A 13,792-nucleotide genomic window follows, 5' to 3' on the forward strand; every position below is an offset into this window, starting at 1 on the left:
TTTGAAACTTTCTTCTTCCCTGCAATGGCAATTTTCTTGCCCTTAAGAGTCCTGCAATTGTTCTTGGTTCTCTGTCCCCGACATGGCAACCCTTGGATATGCCTTACACCACGGTAACACTGGATCTCCTTCAACCTCTTGATTGCAAGAGCATTGAACCTCCTCTGCAACACCCACAACAAAAAATCACAATCCATTCTCACATCAGAAACACCAAAATCACATGAAACCAAACTAAAGCAATTAAAGAAGCAAGCCTAAGGTCTTAAATCCAATCTCAATCAAGTCAATACATATACCCATTCTACAAGTAAATTGACTGAGAATGCACTTAAGATACTATATATGTACATATTACTCTAGTGTCCTACTAAGAGAGTGAATGTGTAAGGGGGGAAAGAGAATGGTATACCAGATCACCCTCGATCATATACTTGGATACTTCATCACGAAGAATGATGAGTTCTTCCTCAGGCATGTCTTTGGTGATCTTGTTCTCCATCTGAAGGTCAACAAGAATCTGACGAGCCCTAGTTCGACCAATCCCATGAATGTACTGAAGAGAGTACTCAATTCTCTTATTACCAGGAATCTCCACACCACCAACACGAGCACATCTGATGGTTAGACTCTGCTTCTGCATTTTAACAACAACAAAAAAACAAACCTTTAAAACCAGAGACAAAATTCCCAAATTGATAAGAGTCTTATTACGGTTCAAAACTGTGAAACCGGTTCAATGATTTCTTCAATTGAACATGACATCAACTAATTCGGATTACAACATCAAACGCAAGAGAGAAAGAGAGAGAAATTATTACACTGGGAACGTTGGAAGCGGGGAGGGCAAGAGAGTTGCGAGAGAGAGGGTTGGATTTGGTCCAACTGCATATGAGGGAGAGCGAGTGCGCTACAGGCATTGCAACCATCTGCGCCATTGTTTTGTGTTTCTCTTCCTACCCAACTTTTCAGATTCTGTAAAAACTAATTCAGAGGTGACGAAGAAGAAGATGAGCCGAACGGATAAGGCAAAACGCTGAATCCAAACGTGTTTTAACAAAAATTGCAAAACTAAAATACTTTATTGGGCTTTAGTGTTTTTGTTGAGACAGGCTCGTTACTGTGTCACAAGGCCCTCGATACACAGTCACGCTATATAATTTATTTAATTCGGATTTTTCATTATTTCTATGAGAAAATTAATTTACAGATATTTTTCTATATACAAAAAAAAAAAGAATTATGATCAAGGACACACAATTAATCAGAAAGACGAACGAAAGGCATGAGCCTGCCATTGAGGGACCATTATTGAGTTTCTTCTTCTTCTTCTTCTTCTTAATTCTTATGCATGTAAGATGGCAATAAAGAGTCATGCATGAATCATGATAGAGATTAGAGAGATTGTATATATATGGCAAGTGCATAGATGCAAAAGTAAACGTTCGAGAATGATTCTTGTTTATTATTGAGATGTTCGTTGACTTCGCTATCGTTACATATATATGTTGTTCTAAATTCTTATGTATTTTAATTTAAGTTGTTTGGCTTTTTTATTCATTTTTTTCATAATTTTGGTGTTTTTTTCAATAGGGAGTAGTTTTTTTCTTCATTTTGCATAGATGATTCATTGGAGTTATATACAATGAATTAAACTACTTAAAATATTTTATTCTATGAATTAATGTATATTTCTTTTGGATGTTTTTATATTGTTTCGTGAGGCTTTAGGGATAAGAATCCATGAAACTAACTAAAGCTTGTTATTGATCTAGTAGCTAAATAGGAGCCTAGGAGGATGTACACATTGCTTACGAAACCAACGTCTGAATGCACCATTATATTTGTTGAGGCATGCCCATTTTTGTAAACGTGTTAGTATCTTAGATTTACTTTGGATGTTTATCTATTCGATATTTCTATAAATCTTCTTTAAATGAGTAAAAGGCTAATTTAATCAATATTATGCTTAAAACGAATCATTATAAAGCCTTGGTTAGAAAATTTAGCAAAGGAGGAAAATACAATTCAAACATCAAAAGATAAATGTTTTATTATGATAGGAACATAACATCATATCACAATATTTGAAGAAACAAAAGAAGAAGAAGGAAGACACGGGAGGAAGTAAAAAATAAAACTCAGATAGAAAACAATCCGAAAGATAAATGGAAACACATCTCAGAAGAGGAAAGACAAAGCACCGACCAATGCGGTGGCCATGAGCTGAGGGTAGGCAGAGAAAGTGGCAGCACTTGGAGCTGGAGCATGAGCCATGGGTGGCGATGCAGCCGGACCATGTCCATGTCCATGTGCCGATGGAGCCTTAGCAGGACCATGGTTGTGCGACTCGGCATTCATGACCAACACGGCCAAGACAATGCAGACGAAGGCGAAGCGGATCAAAGAACTTCTTGGTGCCATTTGAATATTCTTCTTCTCCTTCTTCTCCTTCTTCTTCTTCTTCTTTGGTTTTTCTTTTAGTTGTATACTTTGTAGGATCTATCAACAAAAGGGGTTAGAATTTATAGAGTAAGAGAGGGGTCCTATAAAAAATGTTTAGTTGGTTAAAAGTCAACGCAAGAGAATGAGTCTTGATATTGAGATGGCCATAAAGTCGTAATCGTTTACATGTTGTTCACTTAGAAAATGGAAAAAAGGACAGAGTGATCATGGTGATGTGTCTGAATATGTTAGTGGACACCCATTTATACGTTCGTGTATGTTCTGCCGTTCTGGAACAGCTGTAATTACTTCGTCAGATAAGAGGGATGTTTCTTGACTAAACAATGATTGATCCGGTTTGATTAGGAACTGATTCCAGCTCAATCCGGTTCTGTTTCCGGAGACCAAAAAGATGGTGTATGCATGTACACTTTGTGTGGCCGGTCAAGTTTTTTTTGGCTCTAATTGTGGTATTAAAATAATAGAATTTTATCATTAGTTTAGTTTCGTGGCCTTTGATAGTTTGATTTCGCCAATAGAGCATTCCGACTATACCGACAAGTTTAAGATCAAACATCCGAAAGGGAAATACTTGTATATCAGTCGTGAAACTTGAAAGTAAACGAGTTACGTGTTGATTCTTTTAATTAAACTAGGATAGTACCCGCGCTATGCCGCGAGATTGTTTTATATTTTGATTTATAGCATTCATATTTCTCTGGTTCTTAAAACAAAATTCTTAAACACAAATACCAAAATAATAATTTGATAAGAGAAATTAATTAACGAGTGGAGAAGAGAAAACTCATAATTAGAGAGAAACTACTAATGATTAGAGAAAACTCATTAGAGAGAAACTACTAATACTCAACAGTCAACATTATGTAATCCGTTTGTCTTGTTCAAGCTTTAGGCCCAATTAGTGATTAGAAGAATTTAGCTGGAACTAATAATTAATAGGCTGAAAGCGTAAGGCCCAATTAGTGATTAGAAGAATTTAGCTGGAACTAATAATTAATAGGCTGAAAGCGTAAGGCGATACGATTAGTGGGCCTAAATTTGTTGTAATTTGATTTTGGCCCGCTGTATTAATAGTCTACACGTGATGGTCACCTCACTAGTCACCTCCTCGTATACTCTCTTTATTCCCCCCATGGTCTCTCAGTGTCAATGTATTATTGTTTTTGTGTTTTGTCGAGGTCCCTCTCATATGCAATACTCTATATTACATTTTTCTTTCCAAAACTTAGTTTAGTTCAGTGAATCAAAATAAAATCGAATATTTGGTTAGCTGCAATCTTTTTATTTTCTTGATGATGCACTACACAAAAGTTAGAAATATAGTTAGTTTGTTGACTAAGGCCGTAATAAACACATACAATAAAAACGACAATGTAAGATTTACGTAATGGAAACATAAATTATACTTACGTCGATGATAAATTAATCAATTAAATCTCTAGTTTCTGTTAACGTCTAATAACTCGCTTGGTTACCTAGTTTACTACAGTACTGTAATGCAATAATATTGACGACATTTTTTTAGAGGCATGAAGGATTAAATATTCAATAAGAAAAAACTAATACAATTTGGATATATGTAATTTGATTTATAAGTTTAGGTAGGTAATTAAAGATTATAATTGAGAATTGACTAGGACATATAGCCTAATGTACGTAATGAAATATTTCAGAATTTGGTCTATAATTGGAAAAAACTATACATATTTGATCCCTATTTGGATATATGCATATACCTTCAAGTACATGGAGAATATTCCTTTATGCATGAACGCGCGAAACCCTTCCGCATTTGGAGTATTTTAGTGCAAATTGTTGCTGGTTTCTTATGAGCAACTTAATCAAATATGATTAAACCATGAAATAAGGATTATTATTGGACAAAAAATTGTTCGTTCCAAGCATTGTGGTTTTCCAATGATATCTAATAATCGAGGACTCTCTATATATTCAATATGCTTCCTTATTACAAACTTTATAACTCAATGAAAAGGGATTCATCTGATAATACGTATATAAAATTACTAACATTAATAATACGCAAATGTTTTAAATATTATAACTAACGATAACAATTCTTGTAAATATGTTCTGGACAGTTTCTAAGAAATAATACACACACTCGTCGAATCGTCGTCATTAATGATTATATCATTGAAGAACGTATTTATGCTAATTCAGTTCTTTTGACATTCAACTTACTAGCTAGATGAGTGTTGTTTGTTTAAATGAAGTATTAAATATTAAAGTCTGACTAGATAAATTAAAACGTGACTTTCTTTATTAAGCAAGTTGTCTAAATCATGACGGTGCAGTGCAAACTAACAATTTATGACGTTAAAAGTAGACTCCTCAAATTTATATTAACAATTACAAAATATTTACAAATAGAATATAATGAAAAAGAGAAGATGCCTTGATGACAGAATAAGCACAAGGTTTGAAGATGGGGACCGATAGATCCAAACAAAACTCAAATCGTTTTCTTTTAACAAAACATTCAATCAATGAAATTCCTTCGGTTACCAATTAAAGTAATCATATATAATATTTATAGTCATAAAACTCCCTAAACTTTTAATATGAAGTTTAATTTTTGTTAGTTGTATTATAGAATTTTATACATTTTTAATTTATTTGGTTAATCATGTTTAAAAGCAGTGTTTCTTTGAATTGAAATATGCATTTTTAGACTTTTTTTTACAAATATTTAAAAATGATGTAAATATGCATTGTTAGAGATTTTGTAACGAACAAAAAATAAAAACTGAAAACAGCAATTTTCTTGTTAGCTTAATGTATATACAATGTGACTCATTTGTCTGCAATTACCATGGTAGTTATGAATTTAGTTAGAACACCACTGATGATTTTATTTTCCATTTGTATATTCATATGATTTGAACAAAGGTTATGGTATGATTTGATGACAACACTAATACAAATTAGTAGGCTATATACCACGGTGATCACTAATAAATAACTCAATTCGGCCACCACACGTATTAAAATTATGTAATGTTGTATATAGTTGATCGCATTTAATTTATCTATACCTATTAAATTAAGAATGGCTTTAGACTTTAGTGCAAACTTTGATAATTAATGAATCATAAGCTCAAAAGAAGTTTGTCGACAAGTTCATAGTATTATTGTAAACAACATCACACACTTCATTCTCACTAAATAAATCTTAATTTAGATGTCTCAGCAATCATTAATTACTGCTTCACTTATTAGTGTTCTGCTTTACAATTTGGACTCATTTGTCTTTTAGCCTGTAAGTGACCTGTCAAAAGAGAGAATCTTTGCCCTTCCCAACTCACATCTTATTATTTATAAGTAATGCCTATTAGTTGATCCAACGATCTCTTCTTTACAATTTTCTACTAACTCAAGCTCTCTCTGTTTCCCTCAAATTAGCATTAATAGCTATATGTAGAATACTTGGTCGATGTGATATATATATTAGCTTGCTTTAAAAAAAAAAAAAATCATATGGGGAGAAAACCTTGCTGTGAAAAAATTGGACTGAAGAGAGGTCCATGGACTATAGAAGAAGATCATAGACTCATGAACTTCATTCTTAACAATGGCATCCACTGCTGGAGAATTGTCCCCAAACTCGCAGGTACTTTTTGTTTTTACATACATATATACCTATATTTATACATGCATGCATTGATGCATAGGTAGATTTTTTTTTTGTTGACTTTTTTGTTTGTTGGGAAGTTTAATTAACGTTTACGTACGTGTATATGAAGGTTTGTTGAGATGTGGGAAGAGCTGTAGATTGAGATGGATTAATTATTTGAGACCCGATCTCAAGAGAGGTGGTTTCACTGATGCTGAAGAAGATCGAATTATGGAACTTCACTCTCAACTTGGCAACCGGTACGATAATATGAATAATTTTTTTTATATATCATGTATTTTCATTAGCCGGCGTCAAACTAGATTTCTGCAAATGACATATCTCTCGAATGTAACACCATGCTTGGATTTAGATCCGATATGTTTGAGTTAGCTTCCTTCAATTTTTTTTTCTTGAAACATGCTTCCTTTAATTCATTTTTATTTCTTTTCTTGCTAAAACTTGTGAGAATGGTTTGAAAAATTGAATTATTTAGTTTTATAGTAGTGACGAAACCATGCATATTTAAACCAAAACATAGATAATTGCGAGAATGCGTCATGGAAAAGAAAAAAAACTGAATTTGACGTATATACTTGTGCATGGAAGTGGGTTAAAAAAATAAAAGCAAAAGAGTTTGACGAATGTATATAGTACTTGTGCATTGAAGTGTGTTATTTTTCATAAATTAAATTAGCTATGGAAAAAACAAAGGGAAAAATGTCATTAAAATCCACAAGTCTACATTTTCGTTGATTTAAATCCCAAATTCTGTTTTTGAAGGAAAAAAATACCAATTATTTGTTGACTTCCAAATAAATCGTAAACTCTTGTTGACTTAGCCTTTTGAGGCACAACATTAAGTGGTCAAACAGAAAAATTAAACGGGGTTAATTATCTGTTAACGAGATCCGTTAATAGCAAAACGACGCTGTTTATAACACCCTAAAACCCCGAAATTAAGAAATCGATTCTCAATTTTCTCAATTCACAAACCCTAATCGATCTCAATTTATCTTTTCTTCTTTAATTTCAATTTTCTTCTTCGGTTTCTCTCTTCTTCTTCGAGTTGACGAGATGAGTTCTAGCTCAAAGACATCGGTGGTAGCTTCGTTCGACCGTGGAGTGCCATTGAAGTGTGTTTGTGGAGCCGGTGTAACGATCTTTACATCGAGAACTGAAGAGAATCTTGGTCGACCGTTCTTCCGGTGTATAACAAAAAAAGATCTGGAATCTTCTCGTCATCGAAGATATCATGTTCGACTAGGGTTAGATCGATTAGGGTTTGTGAATTGGAGAAATTGAGAATCGATTTCTCAATTTGGGGGGTTTTAGGGTGTTATAAACAGCGTCATTTTGCTATTAACGGATCTCGTTAACAGATAATTAACCCCGTTTAATTTTTCTGTTTGACCACTTAACGTTGTGCCTCAAAAGGCTAAGTCAACGAGAGTTTGCGATTTATTTGGAAGTCAATAAATAATTAGTGTTTTTTCCTCTAAAAACAGAGTTCGGGATTTAAATCAACGAAAATGTAGATTTGAGGATTTTAATGACATTTTTCCCAAAAAACAAATCACATGTGGGGTTTTTCTACTTACGGTATAACCTTTTTGTAGATATATCCTTCTTGTCGTAGACTATATATATACTGTATATACTTTTGTTTACTTCATGAGACTTGTAATAATATAAAATGCATATACTCATGCTATATGCTAAATGCATTTTTTGTTTGGTCGTCAATATGTTAAATGCTTTATTTATGCTAATTACATGTTTTATGGATATTCCTTTGACGTCGTAGGTGGTCTAAAATTGCCTCTCATTTCTCTGGTCGAACGGATAACGAGATAAAGAACCATTGGAATACGAAGATTAAGAAGAAGATGAAACATCTTGGGTTGGATCCGGCTACGCACAAACCGATAAATAATGCCACTCATCATACCGATCCTAATCAGGATACAAAACCAAAAATGTGTTCTAGCATCAATGAAGGAGAAGAGATCAATGATCAAACTCCAAAAGATGATGTCATCACAGAAACAACAAAAGCATTAATAATATCCGGTAGTGATGAGGAACTACTGGCGAAAAACTGCAAAACTCTAGGTGTAGAAGAAGTAGATTTGGAATCCCTATTCGAACCGCAAGGAAACGAGATAACTTCTTCGTCTCTCTCTTCGTTGTATAGTAATATTTCAAGAAGTGAATCTTCATCATATTTTGCAGAAGATTCTTTCTCTCTAGACCAATGGGACTTGGATATGACGGATCCTTTTGTACCATGGGACCTCTTCGCAAACTTTGATGATAATCTTTTCTTTTTATAAAAAAATGTAATGTATTATAACATTGTAAAATATATCTACATATATATATATATATAATTATAGCTGTCATAAAAATAAAATATATATCCAATTATCACAAGTAAGTCGGTTTCTTGTATATAACTTGGCTCTGATACTATATTAAGTTGTGAAAATAAATTTCTCATTAACCGTAAAACCAATGTATAAAGAACTTTTATATACATGCAGTTTAGTATTTAGACTTAAGCAAAAAGAAATTTAAGGGCATCTGTACTCGAGCTCGAGTAACGGTGACCATTTCTCAAAAAAATAAATAAAAATTATTTTTTTTCCAAATTTTCTTTTTTATTTAATTTTTTTAATATTTGTACCATAAAACAATTGACAGCTATCTTATTTGATGAGAGAACCGTTTCTCAAATTTCTTCCTGAAGTATCGATCCTCCTACTTTCCTCTTCTCTCTCTTCTGTTTATTAATTTTTTATTAAGAGTATTTGGAAGAGTATCTCCCAGTGGAGATGACCTAAGTCTAGTTCTTCACTAATACTATTTCTGAGCTACAATACATATAAGTATAGCTTAATACAATACAATACAATACATATATGTATAGCGTACAATGGTGTATCATAATTTGCTCATACCATATGTATGCATATATATGATGACTAATTTACCAGAATAAATATAAGACGACAATATTTAACTCATCTGAATAAACTTATCATTTGTTTTGAAAAGTTGTAATGTCAATTTTAGTTTAATTGGTCAAAGTCACGATCACCATAATCGTTATAGTTCAAATATATTTTTCTACTGTCATCTTTGAAGTTTCACACGAGAACTATATATAATTGTAGCACTTTTAAACAAATACATATCCCACATGTGCGACACAATAAGTTTTGTATTAAGTGAATTAGGTCAATGCGGCCTTTCATGGATTAGAAAAACATAGAATAAACAAAACTTGTGAAATCAATAAAAACTTTAGCAGAAGAACAAAAAAAAATGAAACTCATGAAAATTGACCCGTTTCGAAATTAACTATTAGTTCCAAAATAAATGGTACCTACCTACTTTTACGAGAAAATAAAATAACAATTGTACCTACTTTCATTCGAAAGCATGCATTTGATTATCATTAGTTTCTTGTAAAAAAAAAAGGAATTAATCACTTCTACTAAAATATCGATTAATGAAGATTTGATTCCCTCGGGCCAAAATAAATTAAGGTTAATAAAACATCTTTGAAAAACAGTATTTAGATCATGGTGATCGTAGTTGTTGGGATAAAAGACAATGGCGACGATTTTGATTGCGTCAAGTGTTTGGATTTTTGCAATCATTGAATTAACTTCTATACTTTTCATAATTATATTTATTAGTTCTATTAAATATATACCCCAAAAAAAACCTCTATTTGGCTAATGATGTCATACTATCTAAAGTCGAACCCCATTTTAAAAAATCCAGTGATCTAGTGGACTATTTAATTTTACAGCTAAAAGTTTTGATTACCCAAAACTTTGAGTGAGAACCGGAAATCTAACTAAAAAGTAAAACACTTTAACGTGTAAGCCTACAAAATAACTTTCTTAAAATGTCTATCTCATACTAACAACTTTTACTTGTTAAGAATAAAAATTGTCATTGTGGAAAAAAAAAGGAATAAAAATTGTAAATTTTTTTAAACTCTCTTCGTTTATGAATTTTACATGGACATAATCTCAAACTAAGCTATATATTTCGAATTCGGATTTGGAAAGCTAGACGAAACTATAAGGCCATGGGCCGTGATAGATGAATTGTTGGAGAACGCGTCTTTTAAGTGATTGACGCTGATGAATCAGATACTTGTCCCATTTGAGAAAATGCATGCCCATACTAAGTAGACTACACTACACGGAACACATAATTCATGATAAAAACAACCACAGTGTAAGCGAACCGAATCCATTCTACATCCATATACATATTAAGCAACTTTTGATACTAAGCTACTAAAGATAACGAGAGGCTAAAGAAGCATAACCAAACAGCCAAGGCAGCCGGAGGAGCAGAGGACGTGGTAGTCTTGTCGCGAGACAAGACCTCGACAATCATCTTCTGACCTTTCTCGCAGTGACCAGACATTCCACTTATGAAATGGTAAGGAACAGAGTGATCAAACATGAATCGGGTCTTTCCCGTATTCGAGTAGAATCTCGGGTGCGAGGAGTTGCATAGCTTGTAATCCTCCTTCGTAACTTGCATCACCGAGTCTTTCTTGTACTTGAATCCTTTTCAAAACCCCATACAATAAACCAAACAAAAAAAAAAGCACAACAAATGAAAAAAGGTATATCAAATTTGATGTTAAAAATTCCGAAACTCTTTTTGATTTTGGCTAATGTATGCTTACGAATGGTGTCTCCGACTTGGAACCGTTTATTGGAAGCCCAATCATTGAAACTCTCAGAAGAATTTGCTGGAGGAACGATCCAATTGAGTTTGTGTTCATGGGAAGAGACAGAAACTGAAATCATTAAGATAACAACAAGCCAAAGAAACATATTTTTAACTTATGTTTTGATTTTCTGCGCCTGAGAATGAGCAACAGTGGAGTAAAGCCTTGTTCTGAGGTTCATAAATTGTGGTTTTATAAAGAAATCGAGACGAGTTGGCTACGAGAATAGAGAGATATGTGGAGAGAGTGGGGAGATAAGTGTTAGTGGTTGGTTAAGTAGTTTTAGTTTTTCTCTGTTTGGCACAATCCAACAACACGCGGGAACAGAGGACGATCAAACACTCTAAAGTCTGAACCAGTTTGAGACCGTTATTTCGGAAATGAATAACTGGTGTAAAAAATGGAATTATTGAAATTTAAAATCTAATAAGAAGTTCTAGAATTCTCCTAATATCCATGTTTTATGGGCTTAAAGAATGCTATATTTTGCCCCCAAAAAAAAAAAAAGATGCTATATAAGAAGGCCTATCTTTCTATAATAGATTTGGGTATTAGAGGAAGATTCTGTATAGCTATATAAGAAGCTTTGAGTCAAAACTAGCTAGGATTATGGGAGCACGTCTTGGAAGGCTTAAATAGCACCTTCAACGTGACATTGTTCATTCTCTTTCACTGTTTCTTGTCATTTTACTTTTTGTCATCCTCCTCTTTCTTTGTTTTGTTCCTCCAAATTTCCAGATAAGCAATGAGTTATGATCATGTAAAATTTCCAAATTTCGTAGGTAGAACTTTATTAAAATGAATCGATCCATTTAGCTGTTTGTTTTTGGCTGCAAATGGATGCACAAAATTGAGTTGAATAATATTCAACTCATTCATCTCCAAATTAGTAGTTGAACAAGTTGAAAAGTTGAAGATTTTTGCTATAAGATTAGTTAATTTTTTTCAACTTTTTGAGTTGAATGGGCTGAATAGTTTTTTCCAACCTCTTCAACCTTTACAATGCAAATGGTGAAAATTGGTTGAATAATTTTTTTCAACCTGTTCAATTTCTTCAACCTTGCAACCATTTGCACCCTTTCTTTTCTGTGAATAGGTTGAAAGAAATTTTATGCAATATACGTAATAAAGGGAAGGGTTTTGAACCTAAATTAGAATCCTTAAATTTATTAATTGCCTAAACTCACTGAATATTTTGACCCAAAAAGAAAAAAGAACTCACTAAATACATTAGACATTTTTTATAATAAAGAAGAGTTCATTCAACTTGAATCAAAGTAATATATTATAAAATGTTCAACTTTTCTTCTACTTTTTAACCATAATTTCAAATAATAATTTTTGTTCTATTTCTTCACTTTAAAGAAATAATTCACATAATATGATTATTAATTTGTTTTGTAATTTTACTCTAATTATAATAAACTAAAATATAGAATTTATAAATATTTATAGAGAAATAGCTGAATACATATTTCTTTTTAAGAGAGAACAAACTGTATATTTCAAATATCAATTTGATTAGCTTGAACCTCCTATCATATATTTATATTTATAGTAATTTCAAATTTTTATATTCAAACCAAAAAATCAGTTCTTTATTCACAATAAATTTATTTTTATGATTTTTCACATATTTTATTAACGTACATATTCTATCAAATATTTTGTAACTCTCATATTTATAATCATATCCATATTTTAAGACATTAAATTAATTAATTGCAATTATTTATTTGTGTTTATGTTATTTTTTCACTTCTTTTTGTAGCATTCCAATGAATGATTAATGACAATTAAAAATAAAATAAATAATAAAAGATATTAATATTAGAAATAGAATAACTTTATTTTCAATTCTACTTGTCATCTTTAAGATATGTCGCTTATTTTCTATTTTGCTTTTATTTTTATTCGTTTCAAGATAAAGAATTCACTTGAAATTATTATATAACTATTTTCCCATTTCTATTCACTTATTAATATTATTCTAATCATATATCATTTATCAGTATATAATTAATTAACATATATATATATATAATATGTCTATATTAATTTATTAAAACCAAATTATTGTTTATTGTAAATATATAGAAGTTAAGTTTTGGTCTCACTTATACTGGTATAATTGAATCATTTTCCATATGATTTTTATATATGACTTCATCAGTCATCTCGGAAAAACGTCTTTTAGTTTTCGATTAATCATGTCGAATAAATTTTATTTTCATAATGAACCTAAATAATATAATAAATAATATATAAGTTTTATTGCATTTGTTAGACAGTGGAAAAACTATGAATGAACTAAGAAAGCTATAAAACCATAATTAGGAGAAATATTTTATAGTTTTTGTACAAATTTTGAAGAATACTTATTTAAAAGCATTTTTATGTAATGTAAGAAGGTGGATGATGCTTTCATTTTTAGGCAAAATGGAAATATTCATTCCACTCCTTACGGGTGGAATGGGAGTGAGACCCACAAAGTTGGCTGGTGTTACTGATACTGGTTTTGGCTTTTTTGAGAATCTCTCCAAATAGGGCAAGGGCAATCTTCTTGGCTACATCTCTCTTCTTCTCGACCTCTTCTCCATCCATGTCATCTTCGACCTTCTCATCATCGACCTCATCGACCTTCTTCTTAGCTTCATCCACCTTCTCACCATCGACCTTCTCATCTTTGACCTCATCCACCTTCTTCTTAGAAGCATCATCCACCTTCTATTAAGTATTTTTCAAAGCATCATCTACCTTCTCACCAGTTTTATTTCCACTGTCTTTGGTGGTGGGAGACCATGATTTTGATTTTATTGATTTCTATCTTCCGAAAAGTTTTAGACAAACGTTTTATATATAAAGATCAGGATTCCTTTTTTCTAATTAAGATTATATATATATATATATATATATATATATAT

General features: G+C 31.9%; 3 protein-coding genes across 3 annotated transcripts in view; 1 reads left to right on the forward strand and 2 right to left on the reverse strand.

Moving 5' to 3' along the window:
* Positions 1 to 1,042, reverse strand: part of LOC104772253 (30S ribosomal protein S13, chloroplastic-like) — a gene marked incomplete in the record, with an annotated part of 3,749 nt that extends 2,707 nt beyond the window's left edge. The window contains 2 exon segments of the mRNA XM_019242498.1: positions 421 to 637; positions 822 to 1,042. Of these exon segments, the coding sequence (XP_019098043.1) occupies positions 421 to 637; positions 822 to 938 (334 nt within the window).
* On the forward strand, positions 5,852 to 8,436 carry LOC104772254 (myb-related protein 315-like). The gene is made up of 3 exons (XM_010496887.1): positions 5,852 to 6,097; positions 6,231 to 6,360; positions 7,908 to 8,436. The coding sequence occupies exons 1-3, from the start codon at positions 5,965 to 5,967 to the stop codon at positions 8,434 to 8,436; spliced, it is 792 nt and encodes a 263-aa protein (XP_010495189.1). The 5' UTR covers positions 5,852 to 5,964.
* LOC104772255 (early nodulin-like protein 1) lies at positions 10,415 to 11,009 on the reverse strand. Its single transcript, XM_010496888.1, has 2 exons — positions 10,824 to 11,009; positions 10,415 to 10,701 (listed from the first exon to the last, which is right to left on the reverse strand). The coding sequence occupies exons 1-2, from the start codon at positions 10,972 to 10,974 to the stop codon at positions 10,415 to 10,417; spliced, it is 438 nt and encodes a 145-aa protein (XP_010495190.1). The 5' UTR covers positions 10,975 to 11,009.

Source organism: Camelina sativa, chromosome 20 (genome assembly GCF_000633955.1).
Source record: "Camelina sativa cultivar DH55 chromosome 20, Cs, whole genome shotgun sequence".
NCBI lineage: Eukaryota > Viridiplantae > Streptophyta > Magnoliopsida > Brassicales > Brassicaceae > Camelina > Camelina sativa.